This window comes from Coenobita brevimanus, chromosome 23, assembly GCF_032717465.1.
Source record: "Coenobita brevimanus isolate Jiangsu-jjx chromosome 23, ASM3271746v2, whole genome shotgun sequence".
NCBI lineage: Eukaryota > Metazoa > Arthropoda > Malacostraca > Decapoda > Coenobitidae > Coenobita > Coenobita brevimanus.
The window spans coordinates 47,718,469-47,745,472 of NC_136976.1; the positions used below are offsets into that span (position 1 = coordinate 47,718,469).

Genomic DNA, 27,004 nt, shown 5'->3' on the forward strand with positions numbered 1-27,004 from the left:
GTTTGCTGTCAGTTGCCTCAGACAGCTGAGTCTCCGTTAGAAAAAGAAGGTGAGGTTTAGAGGAGGAGAGGTGGTGCTCAACAAAGCGAAAGTTAGAGGAAAGGCGCGAATGTTGCAGAAATGAAGAAGAAGAGAGTCAGACAGTGGTTCCAGGCACCTCGAGTCATCACCGGGAGAGGGGCGGATGGTGGGGGCATTTATGGTCCCCCCCCCCCCAGGGACTCCGAGGCTTGGTGAAGAGACGCCATTTTAAATGAATTTTGAATAGGAAGTGTAGTGTGTACTGTGCATGTAGTTTGGTGTAGATAGTTAGAGAAATTTGTACTGGAGAGCATGCTGGCCTACTCTCTGTGTAACTGAGACAATGAAAAAGTTCAGCAAAGGGGGATGGTCAGGAACTAGTCCTGAGGGCTGATGAAACGGGAGCTCCAGCACTCCCTGTCAACAGCTTTCCATCCACCTCGGGAGTACTGCCCTGCTCGACTGGTGCTACAGTCTACTCCACAATATTTGTTCATATTAATAAGACAAGAGGATGCAAGAGTGGATACATGTGGACTGACTGAAACTAAATGGAAAAATGAAACGGTGAGAGAATGGGAGTATGGTTTAGGAATACATGCGGGAGTTAATGAGAATGAGAGGGCAAGAGAGGGAGTATGTCTGATTATAAGCAAGAAGTGGAAGGAGAATATAAGAGAGTATGGAACAGTGTGTGGTAGGTGGGGGTGCTCACCATCCACTCACTTGACACAGTGCTGCTCTCGGGTGTCTGCCCTTTCCTCTCCTCTATCCTTCTTTCCATCCATCCTCTTCTGTCTTTCTTTCCTTCATTCTTCTGCCTGTGGGTGACTTTACACTCCCTCTTGTATCTTTCTTTCCTTCATTCTTTCCTCTTCCCTCTGCCTGTGAGTGACTCTACACTGAGTGACAAGCCAAATCGTTTCCTGTACACCAGGAAACCATTTACTTCGCTCGATGGTAACCACATAACCAAATTTTGGCACCTGGTGGTTCAGTGCGTAATAACAGCGCTCCAATCGGATTGAGCCAGTGAAGGTTTATATCCAAGGGGTGGTTGGGGTTTATCGCTCACGTAATGCCACTCAGGGATAAGTGAGGCTGGTAACTTTCATCTTAAATGCCAGGAACAACTTGCCCAGCCCTGGATTCCTACGCTCCTCATGGGGCAACGTAGGATTGGATGATGGATGGATGGATGGAACAGTGGGTGCAAGGATTGTATGAGTGAGGATGTAAGTAGGTATACAAGTGTGGGCGATTGTATGTGCATATGTGCCGACAGAGGACTGAGTGGCAAGAGAGAAAGATGAGTTTTGGGCAAGTGTAAAAGCATGTATGGACAAGTTTGAGAAGAGCGAGAGAGTGTTTTTGACTGGAGACATGAATAGCTGTTGGAATTGTACGAGTGGATGGAGCGGTTGGTCAGCCGGGTGTGCCAGCTGATGTAGATGGGAATGGTAGTGCTTTGGTGGACATCTGTGCTGGTAAGGGGCTGGCAATAGCCAACACCTACTTTCGGTATAAGATGATCCACAGGTATACATGGAGAGTCATGAGGAGGACGGATGGTGAACTTGTTGAACGAAAGGCATTGACAGATTACGTGTGTGTGGATGAGCGAATGAGAAGACAGGTGTTGGATGCATGAGTGTGGAGAGGGTAGGGGAAGGGAATCTTGGACCATCACTTAGGTAAGACTGCAAAGAAAATGGGTGAAGAGATGAAGGGGAAGACAGGAAGAAACAGCTCCTGTGAGAAGAGTGGAGAGGTTGCAAGATAGTGAGAAAATGGCAGAGTATAAGAGCATAGTGGAAGAAAGATTGGGAAGGTATGAGTTAGAGCAGATGGAAGGGGTGGAAGACGTATGTAAGATAATCACGGAAGAGATAGGCGCAGCATGCGAGGTGGTTTGTGGACTGAGGAGGAGATGCAAGGGTGTGCAAGGGACAGCATGGTGGAATGATGAGGTGAAATGAGCTGTGGAACAAAACAAGAAGGCATTATAGTGAATGGCTTGTGAGTAGAGGTAGGGAAGAAGATAAGAGAGAGAAGAGAGAGGTATATGTGAGCAGGAGAATGGAGGTGAAGAGATTGGTGAAGGAGAGTAAGAAGAAAGTGGATGAAGAGTTTGGGAGGAATCTGAGTGTGAAATGGAGGGAGAGTAGGGAAACTGTTTTGGAAGGAGGTACAGAAAGTAAGGCAGTGTGAAAGGGGAAATAGTAGGGAGTGAAAGATAGGAATAATAGATTCTTGGAGGAGAAGAGAGAAATTGAGGAGATGGAAGGAGCACTTTGAGGATTTGTTGAATGTAGAGAGTGAGGGCAGTGCGAGTATAAGTGGTTGGGGAATGGCTGGGAGATGAAGAGATGAGAGAAGGGAGGAAGAGATCAGCAGGGTGGAAGTAGTGGAAGCAATGAAGAAGATCAAGATGGGAAAGGCCCCAGGAATTGATGAAGTGTGTGGTGAAATGCTGAAGTATGGGGGTGAGATTGTAATGGAATGGATATGGAAGTTGTGTAGATTGGCTTGGGAAGAGGGTAGGGTTCCGGAGGACTGGAAATCAGGTATAATTGTTCCATTATACAAAGGAAATGGGGAGAGAGAAGTATGTGGTACCTACAGGGGTATTTGCCTTCTTAGTGTGATTGGAAAAATATATGGTAGAATATTCATTGATGGGGTTAGGCATATAACAGAGGAGCTAGTTGGAGAAGAACAAGGGGGATTTAGGAAGGGAAAAGGGTGTGTAGATCAGATATTTGTTCTAAGATGTTTAGTGCAGAAGTACCTAGAAAAAGGAAAGAAAGTGTATGCTGCCTTCATGGACTTGGAGAAAGCTTATGACAGAACAGATGGGCAAGGTATGTGGAAGGTATTAAGAATATATTGAGTGAAGGGGAAACTGTTGAGTGCTGTGAAGTGTATGTGCCAAGGAGCTAGGGCTATGAAGCGAGTGGATGGTGAGCTGAGTGAGTTCTTTGATCTCAATGTGGGACTGAAACAGGGTTGTATGATGTCTCCATGGCTATTTAATATATACATGGTTGGGGTTGTAATGGAGGTGCAAGGTAGGGCAGTGGATGTGGGGGTGGATCTAATGAATGAGGGTGAGATGTGGAAGATTACGGTGTTGCTGTTTGCTGATGATACAGTATTGTTGAGTGAAGATGAATGGGAGTTGCAAGGTTTGGTGAATGAATCTGGAAGAGTGTGTAGGAAGAGGAATCTGAAAGTTATTGGAAACAAGAGTAATGTTATGATGTTTGGTAGGAATGAAGTCACACAATGCAAAGTGAGATTGGATGGTGAGGATGTGGAGAATGTGAGTGCATTCAAGTACTTGGGTAGTGTGATGAGTAAGGATGGAACTTTTGGGTATGAAATGATTGAAAGGGTACAGCAGGGAAGGAAGGTTGTTGGTCCACTGAAAGCAGTGATGAGAAATAGGGAGGTGAGTATAAAGAAGTCACTGCATGTTAGTATTGTGATCCCTACCCTGACATATGGATGCGAGGCATGGACCTTGCTAGAGGGGGACAAGTCAAGAGGGACAGCAGTGGAAATGAGTTACTTGAGAGGAACATGTGGAGTGACATGGAGGGACAGGTTGACGAATGAAGAAGTGAAGGAACGTTGTGGGGTGGATGTGGATGTGGTTGAGAAGATTAGGAGAAACAAACTGAGGTGGTTTGGACATGTGGAGAGAATGGAGAATGAAAGACTGACTAAGAGGGTGTATGTAGGTGAGGTGGAGGGAGGGAAAGGGAGGGGAAGACCGAGGATGAGGTGGAGGGATGGAGTTGAGAGGTATATGAGGGAGGGGGGAGTGAGTTGAGGGGAGGGTAGTCAAATGGTGGGTGACAGAGCAACTTGGAGGCATTTTGTCTGCGGCCACCCTTTGCGGGATTAGGGCGTCAGGCTATAGATAGATAGATAGAATAAGACATATACATTGTAAATACACATGAGAACTGTTATAAGTGAGATCTGAAATATCTGTCTAAAGGCTCAATGGAAAGATGTAAATTGAGACAAGGAGAGAAATCTTTTACTGTAATATCCTTGCATGCACGAACACACTCACTACCTTGATGCAAGGCCAAAGATTTCATTTGTAACCTCCTCGCTTATTATTTCTCTTCCTCCCACAAAAATATTGTGTATACATATGATGTGCTGAAAAATGATTGACCACACTGCATAGTGAGTAGGGAAATACTGGCTAAAGAAACTGTGCAACTGGCTCAGTTTTAATACGTATGTAAGTTTTGTGCTTCTCTGTACTCCCTTATGTGTAAAATTTAGATGAGCATGGAGGTGTATAATGGCTACCATCTAATGCATGGTGTCAATGACTGACATTTCTGGAGGGTGTTTTGCCATACTAGTACCAGTTACAGGAATTATTATAGTACAAACTACAAATTATCTAAAACTATATTGATCCATCCATCATCCAATCCTACGTTGCCCCATGAGAATCGCAGGAGCCCAGGGCTAGGCAAGTTGGTCCTGACATTTAAGATGAAACTGACCTGCCTCACTCATCCCCGGGTGGCATTACATGAGCAATACACCCCAACCACCCCTTGGATATAAACCTTCACCGGCTCAATCCGACTGGAGTGCTGTAATAACCCATTAAACCACCAGGTGCCATAATCTGGTTATATGGTTACCACCCAGCATAGTAAATGGTTTCCTGGTGTACAGGATACCATTTGGCTTGTCACTCAGTGTAGAGTCATCCACAGGCAGAAACTATAAGTTACTACTAAAGTTACGAAATCTATTTGTGGTGTAGAAGACATTCAGCCAGTTGACACTGATTTCCAACATGGTCAGCATCACTTATGGCAGCAGTTTTTCATTATTTCTGGACACCCACACAGTCCAGTTTTGTGTAATACACAGTGCTTTCAGAAAAACTAAGGGCACATTGAGATTATACTCATTACGGTAATCTGCACTAGTACTGCAAAATAAGCTCCTGATAAGTTGATAACAGACACTGTACACACCAGCCTTGATGTACCAACCATTACATACCTCCATGTTTAATATTCAATCTTACCTTAATAGAAGTGCATACAAATGCATAACTTGGATACTTCTGCAATATAGTACTGACCTTTATTTTTAAAAGCAGTTTTGTTTAGTATTTTGTCAGAGTAGCACACAAGCATGCATGGCTGCGTGCGCATAAACCCACTATCTCTAATGAAGAACACCATTCACACATTTTCTCCCCCTCCTGTAACCTACCTTGAGTGTCTTGGCAAGGTGTGTGCCATCAATGTTGGAGACAAAGTGCACATTAGGGCCGACAGCATACGGCTTGAGGGCCTCAGACACCATAAGGGGGCCTAGATCAGACCCTCCAATACCGATGTTCACAACGTCAGTGATGGATTTTCCCGTATATCCCTTCCATGTTCCAGAAATAACCTAAAAAGAAAAAAAGAAAAGAAAAATGGATTTAGATTAGGGTCACTACCTCTCCACTAAAAAAAAACGAGATGTCAGACTGTAGGAAAATCTAGAATGAGTTGGAAGGATGATACGCAGGAGTAAATGAAAAACTGCAGAAGGGAAGAACAGAAAGAAGCAAGATAGGGCAAATGACAGAATTAGGATAATGGTCACTAACTCTCCACTAAAAAAAACAAACATGTCAGACTGTAGGAAAACCTAGAATGAGGTGGAAGGATGATGTGTTGGATAATATGAACAGCAGAAGGGAAGAAAACAATGAAGACAAGGAGCAAGTGAATGAAGGAGGACGGAGACGTACATATCTGAAAAAAATAATAAATAAAAAATAAAAAATCAACGGGAAGATAATAAGAGTATAAGTGATAGGGTAGAGGACAGACTTTTGAAATAGGCAAGAGGCTGCAAAACAGATTGTATGAAAACTGACTGACAAGAGCTTGCAAAAGTGAGGTGACTGAAGATACTAAAAAGATAAGGGGAAGAAGTTTCTATACAATTCAAGGTAAGTCAACTCCTTTTTGGCACCTCTTTTTTTTTTTTTTTTATGATAACTGATGGACTGTACGTATCAGATAGAGCCAGGATTCCGGGGGCTTGAATAGTGAGCAAATGGAAGCGTGGCCCACTGGATTGGGCAAATCTGGGCTGTCTGGATGTCGCTGCTCCTCACCCTGCTCTAGGGTGGGAAAGGAGGTCCGAATGATGATGATGATGATGATGATAATGATGGACTGACTCAAGTATATGGTAGGTGTATGTGAAAAGTTACTACTGTATATAGAAAAAAATATATAATATACTGTATATACAATTATTAGGTTTGTTAGGTTCCACTAGGACTCTGAGGGCTTGAATGATATGTGACTAAGTGTATGGCCAATTTCACTGGGCATACTACTAACAGTTGTTCATCTTCCATTCTTTCCCCCTCTTTGTTTTCAGGACCATACCTCACCACATCCTTCAGTGAGGAATGTGTTAGAGACAGCAAATTAAACATGTAAAATAAAATATAATAAAATAAAATAAAGGGCTGAGTAAGAGAGTTCTTAAGGATGAGGACTGAAGTTGGCTAGGTAAGAAGATGGGGTGAGAGTTGGCAAATGAATGAGAAAAGGCGGGAGTACACCCACCGCAAACTGACTTAAGACCTACACACAGAATTGCTATGGGAGAGTTGTCTGTCTTTGCTTTGTGTTTCCACCTCTACCAAGTGAATTTTTGGGGCAAGAAGTAACTGGCAACTCCTCTGGTGTTGGCGGGAGGTGGTGAAACACTCAGCATATCAGTGCTTGCCCAGAAGCGAGAGTGGGAGTATATGTTTCTGTTGTTCCAAGCTTGCACCTCCCCCTTTTTTTTTGTATGCATTACTGTTTGCCCTGTTATTTTCCTAGAGTCGAGTTGTCATGCCTGGAAAGTACTGTTCAAAGGATGAGAGGGTCCGTATCATTGCATGGAGGCAATGTCCCTATCAATACGATTTGTGAACGTACCGGACGCCAAAGTCAACAGTCATGAAGATTCTTGCTGCAGCACGCGGCCTGCCACCTGATGTTGTACCAGGGCACAAGCATGGCAGTGGAAAGAAAAGGACAACTTCCAGAGGTACAGATATGCTTCTGAAGAGGAAGTAATCAAGGATCCTCGACTGACAGCAGCATTGTTGAAGAGAATGCATCGCCAGCTGTTACAAGACATCTCAATTCAAACTACCCAACACTGCTTGCAGGAGCTGGGTTTCCCAAACCACACCGTGCCAAGCAACCGCTTCTCACTGACCGCATGAAGAAGTTGCGCATTCAGCTTGCCAAGAAGAATGCACACTGGACATCGGATGAGTGGAGAGAAGCTATGTTTTCTGATGAAAGTACATTTCAAGTGTTCCAGGTGCATTCTGCCAAAGTTGGTTGTCCTGCCTCCCATAGTCGATATGACCCTGCTTACACGGTGCCGACTGTTAAGCACCTACAATCAGTAATGGTATGCAGGTGTTTCTCAGGTGATATGGGAAGGGGAGGCCTCTACTTTCTTCCTAAGAACTTGATAATGAATGGTGGCTGGTACATTCAAGTTCTGAAATATCATTTGTTAAACTTTTTTGCTATTCATGGGTGCGACTTTTCATGCACGATTCAGTTCCATGTCAGGTCAAGAAAAGTGACAAAATGGCTTCAGGATAATCGGATTGAGGTCTTCGAGCGGGTGGCAATAGTCTGGATCTAAATCCAATAGAAAACTGCTGAGCAAAGATGAAGAAAATCATGGCAGAGAAGAACACACCCAATCTGGACAACCTTAAGACTTAACTGATTAATGTATGGTGCAAAGAAATGTTCTTAGATTACTTCAGAGATCTAAGTGAGTCCATGCCAAGAAACTGGTACTGAAAAACAAGGGAAACATGATTTCATATTAATGAATGGCATTTCATGAACAAACATTGTGATATACTATGACTTGTGTTTTTTAATACCTTGTGGGGGGAGGTCCTAAGTCAATTTGAAGTAGCTGTAGGTAAGGGAAAAAGAATTATAGGATTGGCAAGAAAGGAAGATACAGCAGGGTGAGGGAGAGTTGGCCAGGGATGATTAATGGATAAGAGTGGGAAATGTAATGATAAAGCAAGGTGACTGGCAATAATGTACACTAGGGGGAAGACCTCCAGCCACATAGGAGACATTAAAATGTGAGAGAAATGGTGTAGGAAATGTAGCTTAAGGAGTATGTGTTGGCAGATCAACCAGGAAACAGTCATGGCAACAGTGAGTGAGACTCAGAAATACTTTATTTCTGCTGCTGCTGTTTTGGTCCCAACCTCATCTGTACATGAACTTGGCAGACTGCAGGCCGAAACTGCCTTTCTAAAGCGAGCTGAAACAGTGTGCGCGCACACACACACACACACACACACACACACACACACACACACACACACACACACACACACTTTAAAAAATATTTGATTATCAGATAATTGCGTCCATACTTGCTCTAACCATAATGTTTCACTGTGAAAAGTACAGTATTTCTTAAGCTGAATGAAGCTGTCATGAAGTAGTAAACATAAAAAAGAAAAGACATCCTGGCACAAACGTGCTTACATCCTATTTAAAAGGCAGTGGTCATAAAGGCAAAGTAGGAATGAAGTGGAAAGACAAGACGATAGAATTCACGGCAGGAAATGTTTTGAGAGACAGCATCATCAACAAGTATGGATAGAAATACCTGAAACTTTTACTGCAAACGTAAAAAAATAGATAGCCAAACAGATACAAGGCTTTGATCACGTAATGGCATCTCTCTGCACTGCTCAATCTCTACCAGGGACTGAGTCAGAGATCAAGCAGTATAGAGTGCTGCCATTACAAGACCAAGGCCAATGTATGCAAGCCTGTTGGATCCCTCATAAATGAGGCAAAATAAAACAGATACAAACAGCCTGAGAGGCGGATGATATTGAGATGGTTGGAAACGGAGGTAGACCACAAGCACAATGGAGGGATACACTGAGGAAAGAAAGGGTTGAGATACCACTGCCAGGGATGGGGTCAATTACAGCTGTTCTATTACTACTACAATTACTATTATTTCAGAGCCCAGTTTTTACTATCATTATCATTACAACATTTCAGTATCTATTGCTATTACTATAGTCCTGGTGCACGACTCTGAGGTTGTCATTATCGTACCCTGGCAACCTACCAGTTAAATGTATGTCTGATTTTCATATACTGTAATTTTATACACGAATCATATTATTGTACACGAATATTATTAAACACGAACATATTGTAAACAAATCACATGCGTCTCACATTATACACGAAATCAGATGCATTGCTGAGAGGTAGGTTGCCAGGGCACGATAATAACAACCTCAGAGTCGCGCACTGCGACTACAGGGTATCTATTACTATTACTATTACATTTACTTGACGTCTCCATCACTTTGCAAAGTGGCAAATTGATTCCAAATACTGGACATGTCAACTGTGTGACCTGGAAAATAACATGAAACATACACACATGCTGAACAAAATAAGTGTCTGTAGTTACATCAATTAACACTCAATTACACGGTGAAAGTGAGCATTTCACTCAAACTAATAAGGGTCAACTTTTTCCATACCAGGACGTAAGACCTACCGACTAGCTTGATGATGCTCCACTGTCAACACTCAATAAAATCTGAAACAGTTCACCATTGTCTGAATGTTGATTGTTGTCAGCTTGGACTGTGTCATGTTCATCGACGAAGTACCAAGTTTCATGGCTCTTATGTTTTGATTGTGGTGTCAGTTGCAAACGAGACCCCAGTGAACAGATGTAACAGAGTAACGTATTATTACTATACTGTACTACATTACTTTCAATTACATCCATACTCCGTTATCCGGAGCATGATAACTGACACTTCGTTAGACTGAACACAAGAAATAGGAGAACATTCCCACAACCCAAACAATTTGAATGCCCGTCACCTCGCTAGTCCGACACCCCGCCTCTCCCTAGGTTTGAAACAAGCTTCTCCCAGTCCTCCTGTCCTCCCATCACCATCCCCTCTTTTGTCCCCCCTCCCCTGTCCCTCCTCCATCCCCCACCACACCCAGCACTGCCAGACATGTCTCCCTCCCTTTCCCCCTGCCCTCCTTCATCCCTGGTGGTCTCCCTCTTCATCCCCCCAACCTCCCCCATCCCACTTGTCTCCCGTGTGTGTGTGTGTGTGTGTGTGTGTGTGTGTGTGTGTGTGTGTGTGTGTGTGTGTGTGTGTGTGTGTGAGAGAGTGTGTGAGTGAGTGAGTGAGTTGGTGAGTGGTGAGTGAGTCACTGAAAGTGAGTGAGAAAAAGTGAGTCAGTGAGACTAGGGGTGGGGGATAGTAGGGCTGTTTGGCTTTCTTGTCTCCTTCCCTGTCCCCCCACCCTCCCCCATTCCCACTTGTCTCAGTCTCCCACCCTTGTCTCCCTGCCCATATCCCCCCCCTTCCCCACCCCCCGCCTGGCACAATGCCAGCAGCCTGTTTGGCTATTTAGTTGCCCTGAAGCATCTCTCAACACCACATGTTCTACCACCCTACCCTTCTGCATGTGATGTTTGATGTGCCATTTTTTATCAATAGTAATGTTTATGAGGATAACAACATTACCTATGATGTTTCTGTGTCAGTCCCTATTGATTGAGTAAGGTATATGAGACTGGGTTTAGGTCTCAAATGCATCTCTGGCTTTTCTCCAGTATCTTATGGTGAAAACTCTTCAATATCTGAAATACTTGTGACAGACAGGCCAGAACTGAGAAATATAAATCAACAGGTATACATATGTAGACATAAAAACACAAAGGATGCACTCCTCACCTTGTCACAGAAGTCCTTCATATGATCAAGCACAGCATTCACCCCTGGCATTACATCCTGGCCATCAACCATAATGGGGGTGTTGGAGCGGTTGCGAAGGGCTATGTGAAGTACTGCTCGGGTCTCTGTAAAGTTAATTTTTTCCCCAGAGAACATGGCATCCCGGGAAGCCTCCACTTTGCGAGCTCGAGCCTCAATAAAGAAGGAGAGAGATCATTGAAACAGTGATGTGTCAAATACTGCAACACAAATCCCATAATTATCTCCAATGCCTTGCTCCCTTCTGGGAACCCCCAAGCGGATGGTTTTGAAAGAACTGCCTCCAAGTCATGTTAGTGCTAAATGCTTTGCACTTTCTCATTTACCCATCAACATTCTCTTCCTCCTTTCTCTCCAGCATGCTGTTCTACTTTTTCTTCCACACTACATATGATCTTCCATTTCTGGTCATATCCTCAATCTAACTTTCACATGCAGTATTCACCCAAATTACCTAAGTCTGACATACACTGATCTGCCTTGCATGGAAACAAGCATCATAATCCTATCCCATCTTGTATGAATTTTTATCTAGCTTGCATAGGCTAAATTTGGCTTGTATTTCTGGAGATCTTCCAAACCTATAATACCTGACAAATTTTTATCCTACAGTGGAATCTCTTTAATTGCATGATCCCAAACAGCGGATTCATAATACGCGGCAACATCATGCAATAGCTTGCAATATCAGCACGAGGAAATAACACAAAAATCATGAATGCAGCCTCAAAAATAATGCTTTTCCAATGCCTTGTGTAATATGTGCCACCATTACCTCTAGCACGTACGTCTAGCTGGGCATAAACCAACTGTAGTCAAGCATGGCAATTACTAAACCAATCACATTCAAGCATAGTACTTACTATAAGCCAATCACAGTGCTTCCCTTCCATGCCAAGCATGAAGGATGCACACACTTTATGCCTACGCATGTCTCCTCTCTGTTGTTGGTTTATGGTTCCAGTGTGGTTTGTTACAGGAAGATTCCCCCCCCCCCCCACCGTGCTTCCTCTGCCTGCCCAGTGTTATCATGGCCAATCATAACCCTCCTAAGCCTACAATTTCTTCGAGGAAGGGGAAGAAAAAAGGCCAATGTTAACTTTACAACCAAAAGTTATGTGTTAATACGGAGAATTGACGGTAGTGAGAAGAAAGCCAAAAATGCCCACCATTACAGGCTCAATGAGGTAATTCTTTACCAAACAGACAGGGCGATTCCACCTATTTTATAACAAACTCACGATCTCAAATTAAGTAATTTTGGTACATAAGCAACAATGACAGTTAACTGTTGATTTGTGACTACAAGAAGTACATGGAAAAAATCAAAATACAGTAAAACCTCACTATATCGGACTAATTGGGGTCCAGGCCAGTCCGGAAAAAGTGAAAGTCCGATAAAAGAGACATCTGGACTCCCCCCCTGGACTTCCTTCTCCTTTTGTTATGCACAGAGGCTTGCTTGTCATTCATGCATTTATTCTCTCTCTCTCTCTCTCTCCGCACTGGGCATTTCCATTTTACTTCACATATTTTTGTCTTCATCATCACCTTCATCTTTACCTTCCCATTCATTTTTACCTTCACTTTCAGCTCACTCTGACATTCATATTCACTTTCATATTCTCTTCCATGCTCATTTCAACTTCACCTTCACCTTCATACTCACTTTCACTCATTTTGAATTTCCATTTCACCTTCACTTGCAACCTTACTTTCTCATTTTCCCCTTTACCTTCACAATTATTCACTCACCTTCACTTTTGCCTTCCCTTCTTTCACTATCACATTCACCTCCACCTACACTCACACCTTCACCTTCACTTTCTCTCCACCTTTTCTTTCACCTTCACTTTCACTTTCATCTTCACATTTACATACATTTTCACCTTCATCTTCACTTTTACATTCATTTTTACCTTCACTTTCACCATTTTCTCCTTGGCCTTTACTTTCACCATTTTCTCCTTGGCCTTTACTTTCACCTTCATCTTCACTTTTACATTTTCACTTTCACTTTCACCTTCATTTTCATTCATTTTTACCTTCACTTTCTTTCACATTTGCCTTCACTTTCACCTTCACCTTCACTTTCAACTTTTCTCTTAACTTCACCTTCATCTTCACTTTTACATTCATTTTCACCTTCACTTTCACTTGCACCTTCATTTTCACCTTCACTTTCATCCTCACTTTCACTTTCCACCTTCACTTTCTCTCTTCACCTTTTCTTTCACCTCCATCTTCACATTTACATTCATTTTCACCTTCATCTTCACTTTTACATTCATTTTCACCTTCATCTTAACTTTTACAATCATTTTCACCTTCACTTTCACTTTCACCATTTTCTCCTTGGTCTTTACTTTCACCTTCATCTTCACTTTTACATTTTCACTTTCACCTTCATTTTCATTCATTTTTACCTTCACTTTCTCTTTCACCTTTGCCTTCACTTTCACCTTCACTTTCAACTTTTCTCTCACCTTCATCTTCACTTTTACATTCATTTTCACCTTCACTTTCACTTTCACTTGCACCTTCATTTTCATCCTCACTTTCACTTTCCACCTTCACTTTCACTTTTGACTTCACTTTCACCTACACTTTCTCCTTCATTTTGTTCACCTTCACTTTCACATTCCTGTGTACTTTCACCTTCACCTTTATTTTCACCTTCCATCTTCACTTTTACCTTCCACCTTAACTTTCATTTTTGACTTCACTTTCACCTCCACCTTCTCTTTCACCTTCCACCTTCACTTTTACTTATACTTTTGCCTTCACTTTCACACTACCTTCACTTTCACCTTCGCAATGCCTTCACTAACCTTCACTTTTTCATTCACTTTCACCTCTCTCTCCCGGAGACTAGAGAAAAGGGGAGGGAATATAAAAGGAGAGTTAGAGGAGGGACCAAGGTTATGCCTATCTCCCTCATTTGTTTATGCCAAGGGGATGCCACTTGTCATTTCTGTATTTATTCTCTCTCTCTCTGCTGACTTTGACATTCCATTTTCACTTGTGTGCTCTCTTTCACCCTCACTTTTACACTCATTTCCACAGTTACTTTAATTTTCATTTTCAATTTCACCTTCTCTCTCTCTCACCGGAGAGGGACGGGGAGGAAGGGAAGGAATGAAGGAGGAGAGAGAGGAGGGACCGATGTTATGGTATCTCTTCTGTTCGTTTGTTTATTCGTTTATTCCAAGACAAGACTGCTTCAGGCTTTATTGGACTTTTCCTGACGCCTAAGAATTTAGTCCACTTGGCTCCTCGAGTCCGATAAAAGCAAATTCCGCTATATTGAAGCGCGTTATATCGAGGTTTTACTGTACAGTATACTTGTTCTGGGGTACAGTATTTAAGAAAAAGGGCAGGTCACCTGCAACAATGTTTACCCAATAAAAACCATTACATCATCTGTTAGTAAGCAAGGACAGGTTCAAAAAATACACATACACATGATACCTAAGAAAGTCCATGAAAAAGTGACTTGGTTTTGCTGGAACAGGAAGAATACATTATAATACAGAAGAAAAGCAAGGAACAGTATACTGGAGAGAAAAAGAAGTGTGTAAGGGCAAAATAGCCTATGAACAGGTCTATCACTGCCATCCACCATTAAGGAGTTCCTAGACGGGAGCAAGGCACTGGAATGATACAAAACAGAATGGGTAGGATTCAAAAACAGGATCAGAAAATTAAAAAGTAGGAAACTATCAGTAGGATGCCTAATGGAATGAACCACACATCTAATCTCACTCCATCTTTGGACTACCCTACTATTGTTTTATGCATAATACAGTGCTGTACTTCAATGTATACAATACAGTAAAACATCACTACACCAGTCAAATTATGGGTTCAAACCATTTGGCATAAGCAAGTTTTGACAATATTCCTTGTTTTTTTTTTCCTTGGACTACAGCAAGTTATAATATCAAAAATAAATTCTGGTGCAATCATGCACATTAGAAACAACAATAAAGTATGCTTACTAATCTAATAACAGACAATAATGTATGAAAACTGCATAATAATAATAATAATAATAGTTACATGTGAATGAAGTACAGTATTGCCATGCAGTACACAGTCCCCTACCAGATGATAATTATACATATGTGGTATGGCTGTTAAATATGACTGCATGTGACCTTATTTGAACCCCAAGTGTGACCCTGACCTTATGAGTAAATGGCTGGTTGTTGCACAAGACACACCATCATGGTACGGGAAACAATTGTGCGAAGTTATGTCAAAATCCGTCCATGCATGTGGCAGTATGGAGCAGACACGAAAATGCAGAAGGACTGATGAACGTATTGATGGAACTGCACAAACCTACATTCCTCGACCAGCTTGACCAGTAGGGGACTAATAATGAAACAAATCCTGGATTATTTCAATAATAACAAAGCCTACTTAGATCAAGCAGACTGAATATGTTTAACATAAACAAGAACATTACATATATGGTTTGCCATACAGATTTTTCATCAACATCAATCATCATCATCTTTTACATCTTGCCTCCTCCTAGGACCTCCTCCTTGGTGATGGCCGTGACATAAGCAACTGCAGGCTCCTGAGTCCTTACATGTCCACTTAAGGGACAGTTTCCCTCTTGCAACAATTCCCTCAGTCTTAGTTTCATTGAGTTTGATACCCTACCTAGGTGAATTATTTTAATATATTATTAACATCCAAAAAAAATTGAACTGTTACCTACTGAATGCACTGGTACTAATGCAAACATCAGCTTCATACAGATACCTTAAACAGAAATAGCTCACCAGATCAAACAGCTTCTGCATAACTTCATCATTGATGCGGTTTTTGCTGTAGTCAAATAGAAAGTCGCCATCATTTGGGGTTGAGAGCTTCAAGCTGGAACGAATGGAAAAAAAAAAAAGAATAACAACATAATGGTAATATCTGGCCCCTTTTTGTGATCTTGAATTCATCATCTATATCATCACTCTCATCATAACTATCACTGCTATCACAACCATCCTAACTCTACTTCTCACTGAATGGGTGGATGGGATCTACAAACAGAAATGGGTACACACAATAGAACTATCAACACGATGGTCTGAGAAATAGACTGCACATCCACGTACCTGTCATGAAAAAGAAAGAAAGAAAGAGAGAGAGAGAGAGAGAGAGAGAGAGAGAGAGAGAGAGAGAGAGACCACAATACATACACACTCCACATAAAGCACTCAACTCCCCTTCCTCCACAGACATCAGATTCTGTTTGCCAGCCTTTCACACACCACCACCACCACCTGGTGGACAGAACCCAAACTCCCTCCAGATCACCCCTAAATCATAACACAAGAATATACCCCAAACCAGAGCATTCACACATCACTTACAAAAACTGCAAGAAGGCAGGTTGGATAAAGTTCACTGGAAAAGCAAAACATTTCAGCACACTAGATACCACACCCATCACCAACACTGACAAGACACATTATGAAGTTTAACAACATACTTAATGCACAGGAACACCATATTTCACATAGGAACAGAAAACACTTCAACTCAAACTTTCCACTGCACATTGCTCGCTTCATAACAAAACATGACAACTCACACACAACTCCCCTCTCCCACACACACAAGACATCATTAGAAGGCTCTAGCAATTAAACACTGAAATAAACAATAAAATCAACACAAAGAAAACAATACTACTTTGTAACAAGACTCAACTTCTCCACAGACCCTTTTTGGCTCTACAAAACACTGAACAGCATCACCAAATCACAAATAAGCACCTCCATGACCCATGCCACTTTCATCACCTACATCGAACACATCCCTTCTAACAAAAAACAAGGAAACATAGTTTACGGACACTAAACAAACATAAGTCACCTTACACCAACATACATCATCAGAAAATCTTCATTGCACAGGTGGTCCTTTCCACTTGACTACAACATAACCTCCTTCATTCAACAACAGACCTGTAGCATTATTATGAAAACAAACACTACACACACAGGGCCAGATGGCATCAGCAACCTACACCTGAAACACTTACCGTACAACCACATAGTATTCAACCTCTCACAAAAATCAGCAACTACTGTACTAGTACTCACATGCACACTGTAACATTTCCAACATCTGGACCACAGAATAATCATTATATACATACTTAAACCAAATAAGGACCAAACACACTTTTCTTTGTTATTGACATATAACACTACTTAACATCCCATCCAAGATAAACGAATACCTAATTCTCAATGGCCACACCTCATGTCCCTTTTGCTCCCTCACAACACCACTTTAGAGCATTACACTCCATCTTACAAACCAACCTCACAAAACATGCATCTGACAGCATGAACTGTGCAAGATCAGCACAATGTACACTTCTTATAATAATAAACATTAGTAAATCCTTTGATATCATACACCGGTGCAAACTAATCACCAAATTCTACAACACAAACTTGGAGAACACCACCAAATGCTGTCTTACCAACTACTTATCTGGTACATAAAAACATGTTACACTCTGGTAAAAGCCATCATGAACAGAAACTTCCCTAGCAGAGTACTGTACAGGACCCTGTTCTTTCACCTACATTCTTCAACCCACACATGCATGATATTCCCACATCCCTATGACCCATAAAAAGTCCCACATGCAAATGATATTACCATATGTGCACATCACATCACAGACAGTCTGTACACTGCAACACGAATACCACAGCACACTTCAGGCATAGGCAAGAGGCAACAGGATGACAACTCCAGCCAAATCTGCCAAACTCATATTATTTATCACCAGCAATCACGAGTCCAGGTATATCCCTAACATTACACTTAACAATGCCCAGTACCAGTGCAATACACACCCTCCATTAAGAATCTTGGAGTGATATACAGTATGATGTTAGATGCACCTTCATGAACCACATACAAGACATAGAGTGGCAGTGCACCCCAAGACTCAATGCACTCAGGGCACTAACAGGGACAGAATGGGCAACAAACGGAAACACTGTCCCTAACTGACAATCAATATACAGGTATGAGATCAGTGATGTCCTATGCTTCCCTGACATGAGCCCCCATCCTGTCTAACACCCACTACAACACTTTGCAGACCATACAAAACAACACTCTATGCATCATCATTAGTTGTATCAATACCACTCCCACACAAACATTACCAGACCCTCTTCAACAACATCCCACCCTAGAGACATTCCATCACGACCATCACTGTCAGGGAAGAAACACTGACATACTGGAGAGAAGAATCTGACACAGTCAAGGCCAAGGGTATACACTCCTTTCCACTCTTGCTTGACAGCAGATCATTGCCTGGTCATCCCCCCCAACACGCAGGTTTGTGCCATTTAACAACTGTGCTATGATGCTCTCGTTTTTCAATATGGACTCCAGACCTTCCATTTTCTTTGGAGATGAATTTAAAAACTAGTCTTTTTACCTTACATGGATCCAGATTTTTGTCTCTTTGCAGCTTATGTTGTTCAGTGACAATATAAGACAAAACTATGATTCAACATCTTTCCCACTGCACTTCTTGACTATTATCATTTTCTAGTGTTGATCCCTTGCTATGACTCTGAATTCAAGATGAAGAGAGGGAAATTTTAGGCCAGGGTAGAGTGAAAAGGATACAGTGCTTACCCATTCTTGTTTTACATTAGTTGTGACATTACCAGGATAATATGATCAAGGCATTCATTACACACATGAGGCCATTTATGAAGAAGTGTGTCTTGGTGGTCAGGTCATGAAGTTTGGCCTGATTCACCCAACTGGTATACTGTACTTTCTGACAAAGGTAACTAAATACCAAAGAATGAATTCATGGGACATGATGTTGATGATGTCTCTATCAATGTCCATAAAAATGTCTTATTTGAGAACTGCTACATGTAATCTTGCTTCTTCCTGATGATCATGGTGTTACTGGTGACAGGAGTAAATGTGACATATGACCTAGCAGATGAATACAGAAAATTAAAAACAAAAGTTGATCACAAAATAACTGAAAAGAATACAGTAGAGGATGGCTGGGCTAGCAACTACAGTAAATGGGTATTTCTGATATTTATAATAGGTATTTTAGTAACAGTTATAATGCATAATTTACAGAAATGACAGCTGGTATCCCCTCCTTTTTTTATCTCTAACCAGAAACACATACACATAGTCTTGGGGGATCTGATAGGTTGAAGATTTATGTAGAAAATCCTAATCAACAAGACACACAGGCAGTGTTGCGAATAATCTCATCTTTATTTGACTGAACTATAAAGATCTCAGTTTAACCCTTTTATCTCAGGCAAAAACTTACTTCTGTTACTCAAGTTAACACCAGATTTCTACTCTGGTTGATGAATTTACCCGCCAACAGGAAATCTCCCAAGGTCAGAAGGTTAAGAAATGTTCCCAGTTCCATAATAATCATTCTTATAGCACATGAATTCATTATAAAACAGTGAACAGTGACAATTTCCTGAGATGCATTCAGAATATAAAACATTATAACTAAAATGGCAAATTGCTCAGATGGTAGTCTGCAATGGAGAGATGGTTACCACAGACAACAGGGATTGTGAGGGACCTGTGTTTTTCAAGCCTGAGAGGCTTCAGACTGTCACTATTAGAAAGGAGGTCTTGCCATGATGCTAAATGAATATTTCTTATGACACTGAAATAGCACCATAATCTCAATAACAGACTGGTTGAAATTTAGATTTTTTACAATAGACGGTTTCAGGGAGTATGACGCACCGATTTTGCCAACTGAGGACAGGTGGAATTGGTAACACTGTGCGATGCTCTAGGACGGTGATTGGTCAATTCCTGTCGTGTTTGAACGTGCACCAAATTGACTTTGTATTCCAACCAAGGCCCTCATTTATATGTACGACACAGGATTATGAAGATACAAATTAAAGCAGTGATATCTCTAATGATAAATATGTGCCTTTTAAATTATTATAGATAAACCTGAACGACACTGATAACAAAACTAAGTAAAGTCGCAACTGGACGCATAAGGACAACAGTCAGCGACTGATTTATTTGCTTAAATTCATTTCATTATGTTTTATTTCGTTCACACTGCACGCGGTTTTATTATAGCAACATAGTTCAATTAATATTTCAATTATTATTTTCTTGTGGGGTCTGCTTGTATCTTACTTTCCTTTCTTCCACCATTAACAAATATTCGGTTCCTTCTACAGTGATGTAATCCATAACTTTCCCGGTATCTCTCTGTCAAGTGGACATACAGTAGATACATCATGCTTGAGGAGAGGGTGCACGGTGGCCAGGGATAGGGTATCCGTCTGTCTGTCTCTACTTTCGAAAAAGTTCAGGAAAATCAAACACCAAACTTATTAATGTAAGAAATAATTTTACTGAATCTGACTATGAATACAAACAAATGCAGATTTTTAAAGCTACTCTTACCTATGAAGGTAATAAAAATGTTTATGTACACTATATATATTGAGACTAGCATGTACTAGCCCCAGTGAGGTGTGTGTGTGTGTGTGTGTGTGTGTGTGTATTTACCTATTTGTAGTACAGTAATCCCGCATTTTTTGCGGATTTTTTGTCTACGGTTTTGCCCTCTCGCGGATTTTCTTAGCATTAATAAGTTCAACTAAAATATCCTTGAATATACAGAAAACAAAAAATTTGAAATTCCCGCAACTTCCAATTATAGCGTGGTAAACTCACGCCACCCTCTGTCCCTTTCCCGGGGCCCCTCTGCCAGTGTTACCATATCTAGCATAATTTTATTATTTTAGCATAATTTTGATAAAATTTTCGAGTCTGGAATATTTTTTAGCATATTAGAAGTTTTAGCATCATTCTAGCATAATTTAGAATGGAATGGAATATTTTTGGAATAATTTTATAAAAGCTACAAATCAGAGAGAGAGAGAGAGAGAGAGAGAGAGAGAGAGACGAATAAGGTAAGATGATGTAAGGTTTGAATAGTTGGTTACTTTCAGTTTGGGCTTGGTTGGGTTGGGTTGGATTAGGTTAGGTTAGGTTGGATTAGGTTAGGTTAGGTTAGGTTAGGTTCGGTTTGGTTCGGTTAGGTTTGGTTAGGATAAGTTTGAGCTTTGTATTTTACCCATGAAACCTAGGTTTTTCCGATGGATTTTGGTATGATTCATTCGATTTTCAGCTTCATTTCAGTTGGAAATGACCATTTTCTGTGTTTCCCCCCTCCCTATAACCCCCGATTCCCCAAAGATCCCCCATTGTTGCAGGGGGATGGCGGGGTCATATCTCAAAACCTGGTTATTTCCGACGGAAATGATGCTAAAAATCGAATGAATCACATCAAAATCCATCAGAAAAACGTGTTTCGTGGGAAAAAGCAGTATGGGCAGAAAACCGATATTTACCCTCTTACTGTATGTAGGTTCATTTTAATATTTTCATAGTAAACAGTACATAATTAATATGTAGCATGAATATGTATAGAATTTTATCATTTAGCTTCAAGTTAGCATAATTCATTTTTTACTTGGAACAAATTTGCTCAATCTAGCATAATTTTTTCATTGCCCTAGCATAATTTCGTTGTTTGGGTATGGCAACACTGCTCTCTGCCCCGCATTCCTCAGTCCACGTCTGACTGCCTCACGTGTCTGGTGTTCTTGTAACCGCACTATGATACAAGCCTCTTGCCTCCCACTTGCTTTCCACATGGCCCCAGGACGTAAGCCAGCCTCACCAAAGGCTAATAATACAATTAGTAAGAACTCCAAAGTGACAAAACGATCAAGAAAAGTTATGACCTTAGCAGAGAAAATTGTGTTACTGGACAAGCTAAGATGCGACCGTGCGAGTGTTTGCTATCACCAGTTAATGCATCTTTTCATTTTGTACTGTTTTGTGAATAAATGTGTATATAATTGTGTATTACAGTACGGTGTTTACGTTTTTCCTTCATAATGGAGTATGTGCTTTCAATCTTGTAAGAAGGTATTTCGGGATGAGTATGGAGGTTTCGGGACAATTCGCAGTCACAACAAACACAAGATAATTCACCTTCATTAATGAAGATAGCTATGGGTGACGCTAGAATATAATTCAAAGGCGACTACAGCGAGGAAGAAACAAGTTAATTATTGACTAAAGGTGCAACTAATAAATAATATCCTGAACCTACGCTACTGAACATAGACTTTGCTGGATCCCCCTGAAATATAGTTATTAAAGTATTGATTAATTAATAATAAGTATATTTATAAAAGTATTGATTAGTATATTTATAAAATGGCGAGGAATCGTCCAGGGTGCAAATTGTTCTGAAGGGGAATCGTCCATGTTTTGACGGGGAATTGTCTGACGGCGAATTGTCTCGCAATCAGTATGGACATGGACTGTGTGATGGGCAGCAAGGTGGACACAAGTGCAAGATTTAATTGTTAATAGAGTATTCGCGAATTTAAATTTTCGCGGGGGTTACAAGAACGTAACTACCGCGAAATATGCGGGATTACTGTATACAGGAAGTGAGCAATGCTTGTGTTGTCCTGTCTCCATTTCCACATTTATCTAGTCTACCTTTACACACATGAATGTTTTTCTCCTGCACCACCTTTTCATCTAAGTCGTTCCAAATACTTATGTATTTACCTAATATACCTAATTGTGATACACATGAAATGTGCTATGCTCGTGGGTTCCCGTCACTGTTTTTCAATAAGTCAAATGTAGTTTTAAACTCGTTTAAGTTTTTAGACTGGACGATCTCTTTGTAAAGGCTATTCCATAAGTCTATACTTCTGTAAGGAAAGCTATGTTTCTTGATATCCTTCAAGCAGCTTGACATTTTCAATTTCATTCCGTGTCCTCTTGTTGCTCTCTTATCCCATACAAACAGATCTTCTTTCTCAATTTTATCTACTCCCACCATGGTCCTGAATACTGCAATCATGTCTCCCCTCTTTCTCCTTTCCTCTAAGGAAGGCAAATTCAGCTTTTCCAGCCTCTCTCTGTATGACAGATCTGCCAGACTGGGGACCATCTTGGTTGCTGTTCTTTGTATTCTCTCAATCTTGTTTATATCTTTCTTTTTGTGTGGGGACCACACTACCGCTGCATATTCTAACCTGGGGCAGATCATGGCCACTATCAATTTTTTCATCATCTCCTCATCCATATAATGAAATGTGTATTTACCTATTTGTAGTATACAGGAATTGAGCAATGCTCGTGTTGTCCTGTCTCCATATCCACATTTATCAAGTCTACCTTTACACACATGAATGTTTTTCTCATGCACCACCTCTTTGTCTATGTTATTCCAAATATTTAAGTATTTACCTATTACACCTAATTGTGATATACACGGAATGTGCTATGCTCCTGGGTTTCCATCGCTGTTTCTCAATAAGTCAAATTTGGCTTTAAACTCGTTTAAGTTTTTAGACTGGACAATCTCTTTGTCCAGGCTATTCCATAAGTCTAAACTTCTGTAAGGAAAGCTATATTTCATGTATGTGTGTGTGTGTGTGTGTGTGTGTGTGTGTGTGTGTTCTTACCTACCTTACCTAATTGTATCTTTACAGGAATGAGTCAAGCTCGTATTGTCCCGTGTCTTAGACCATATTTATCGTACATATCCTTAAATTTGTGAATTGTTTTGGCACACACTATTTCATTCGGTAGTGCATTCCATTGATCAATTGCTCTGTTTGGGAAACTGAATTTCCTTACGTCTTTATCACCTCTCTTCTTATTCAGTTTTTTGCAGTGTCCTCTTGCTGATGCTTCTCCATATGTTAAGTAATCATTTATGTCTATTTTCTCCTTTCCTGATATGCACTTATATAGCATTATCATGTCACCTCTTTTCCTTCTCTCCTGTAATGTTGGTAGATTCAGTTTATTTAGTCTTTCTTCGTAGCTTAGGTCCCTTAAGCTTGGTATCCATCTTGTAGCGGCCCTTTGAACTTTTTCAATCTTGTCTATATGCTTTTTGAGATGAGGACTCCAGACTATTGATGCATATTCCAGGGTTGGTCTAATGAATGATGTTATTATCCTTCTTAGCATGTCTTCATTTATGTATGTGAATGCTATTCTCATATTTGCAAGCAGTGTATACATGTTCCGTACCTTCTCGCTGATGTGGTCAGCCGGAGATAGTCTGTTATTGATAATCACACCTAGGTCTTTCTCTCTTTCTGATGTGTATAGGGTTTTATTTCCTAACTTATAATCCCAATCAGGTCTTTTTCCACTTTTACCAAACTTGATTACATGACACTTGTCCACACTGAATTCCATTTGCCATGTACTACTCCATTCATGAAGTTTATTTAATTCTTCTTGTAGCTCCCTACAAGAGTCTGTGCTAGTAATTCTCCTTTGTATTTTTGCATCATCTGCAAACATATTCAGATAGCTCTCATTTCCAGTGTTACTGTTTATATCATTTATGTACACTAGAAACATGACTGGTGCCAGCACCGAACCCTGTGGTACTCCACTAGTCACTTCTTTCCATGATGAGTAGTTTCCTCTTAGTACTGTCCTCATTTCTCTTTTTATGAGAAAGTCTTGCATCCAACAAAACAGTTTGCCTCGAATTCCTCCTTGATGGTACAGCTTCCATAAAAGTCTTTGGTGTGGTACTGTGTCAAAAGCTTTCTTGAAATCTAAATAGATACTGTCCACCCATCCTTCCCTTTCCTGTATTGTGTTTGTTACTCTGTCATAGTAGCTCAACAGATTAGTAACACATGATTTTCCTTTTCTGAAGCCAAACTGTCTTTCTGTTATCATACTGTGTTCTTCTAGATGATTTACCCAAGCTTTTCTTATAAGTTTTTCTAATACCTTGCTTACAACACTGGTCAGTGATACTGGTCGGTAGTTGAGAGGATTTTGTCTATTTCCTTTCTTGAATAAGGGGACTATATTTGCTTTTTTCCAAATATCAGGTAGTTTCCCTTGACTCAAGGATTTCTTGAAAATTAAAAATAATGGTTTACTTAACTCCTTTGCACATTCTCGTAACACCCAACATGAAATTTCATCAGGACCACTTGCTTTTCCTCTGTCTAATCTACTTAACTCCTCCTGTATTACTTTTTCTGCTATTTGTATATCTGGTAGTATGTGTGGACATGCGTGTTCCACATATTCCCTCTCAAAATTTTTTTCTTCTGTAAAAACTAATTGGAAATTCTTATTTAGTGCTTCACAAATATCTTTCTCTTGTGTATAAGTGATTCCCTCATCCGTGATGGATTGTATTATATCTTTTAATTTGGTTTTGCTTCTGATATAGCTGTAAAACAGCTTTGGTTGATCACTACTTTTATTTATTATATCCTCCTCAAACTGTTTTTGGGCTTCCCTCCTTATTCTTGTATAGTCGTTTCTTGACTGTTTGTAATTATTATACGCCCTTTCACTATTGTGTCTTCTGTATCTATTCCACAACAAATCTCTTCTTTCTTTTGATTTTTTACATTCTGTATTGAATCATTTCTGTATTTTCTTATCTGCTTCTTTGTGCTGTGGGATGTACTTCTGGACTCCTATTTCATAAAATTCACAAAATTTTTTATATACAGCATTTAAATCTTGTCCTCTAAGCTCATTTTCCCAATCAACTTCTAAGAAATACTTCTTTAGGTCTTGATAATTTCCCTTTTTATAGTTTAGTCTCTTTTTGTAACTGTCATTGCTGTTTACTATGTCATATGCTATCCTGAAGTTATAATTTAGTACTGCATGATCGCTTTTGCCGAGTGGAGGGTGATATATTAAACTGTCAATGTCATTTTCTTGCCTAGTAAATATTAGATCTAGCACTGAAGGTACATCAAGTCCTCTTTTTCTGGTGGTTTCCCTCACATGTTGCGTTAAGAAAAACTCTTGTACGAGATCCAGGAGCTTTTGGTCCCAACAGCTTTCTTGGCTATTTATATCTAGAGTATTCCAATTTATATTTGTATTGAAGTCCCCAGTTAGTATAATTCTTTCCGATTTCTCTTCCATTTTATGTAGCAAGGATCTTATTCTCTGAAATGTACTCTCTGCCAGGTCCTCATATTCGTCTCTTTCCCATGTGTTTGATCTGGGTGGCATATACAAATTGGCTACAATTACATTACCTTCAGATGTGTCGACCTCTACTGCAATCAGTTCTACTTGTGATGGTATATCTAGGTTTATTTCCTTGACTTTTAGATTTTTCTTAGTTAATATTATAATTCCTCATCCTTTTTTTAAGTTTCTGTCTCTTCTCCATATATTGTATTCCTCTAAGTTTAGTATGTCATTGGATATCCTTGGTGTTAATTTTGTCACAGTTAGGCATATTATTTGTGGTTCATTTTCTCTGACATAATCATTCATCTCTAGTAATTTAGATACCATTCCATCCACATTTGAGTACATCAACTTTATCATCTTGTTTATATACTTGTCATGACATGGTTCTACTAACTTCCTCCTTTTTCTTCCATCCTGTTTGTGTACCACTTTCGTACCTGCAACCCTATTACTTTGTAAAAAAATTTCTTCTTCTCCTCTTCTAATCTTCCCTCATTTTTTGTTTTTGCTTCCTCCCTTTTCTCTTTCAGTAATTCCAGTTCCTCTTGTGTTAGGCATCTTTTTATCCATACATTTTTGAACTCCTCTTTTTCCATAAGATTCTTTGCATTTTTTAGTATCTCTTCCACAGTGTTTACACTCTGGAAAGTCACCTTTAGAGGTCTTGTCTTGCTTTTCTCGTATTTCCCTAACCTTTTGTGTTCCTCTATGTCTTTACTACAGATTTCCTGATACTTCTTTCAGTAAGCTCATTACATTTGCCATCTCCTTTTTGTCTCTAGTGATTTTGTTTTTAATTTCTTCCTCTTCTATACCAGTGATTACTATTGATTTATTTATTTCTACTGAATCTCTGACTAACTTTGGATTGTTTTGGATTATTCTTTTCACTTCCTTTTTAATGTTTTTTTCCTCCACCCTTGTTTCTAAGTCTTTCTTTACTTTCACCATTTCAGCATACGTGGTTTC

The 27,004-nt window shown here is 40.2% G+C and overlaps 1 protein-coding gene across 1 annotated transcript in view; it reads right to left on the reverse strand.

The window, feature by feature from the left end:
• The window catches only part of Pgi (glucose-6-phosphate isomerase), a 256,703-nt gene that overhangs the window by 185,432 nt on the left and 44,267 nt on the right, over positions 1 to 27,004 (reverse strand). Inside the window, exons 2-4 of the mRNA XM_080267251.1 lie at positions 15,712 to 15,805; positions 10,874 to 11,065; positions 5,290 to 5,472 (exon numbers count right to left, since the gene is read on the reverse strand). Coding sequence (XP_080123377.1) covers positions 5,290 to 5,472; positions 10,874 to 11,065; positions 15,712 to 15,805 — 469 coding nt within the window. The remainder of the gene's footprint in view (positions 1 to 5,289; positions 5,473 to 10,873; positions 11,066 to 15,711; positions 15,806 to 27,004) is intronic.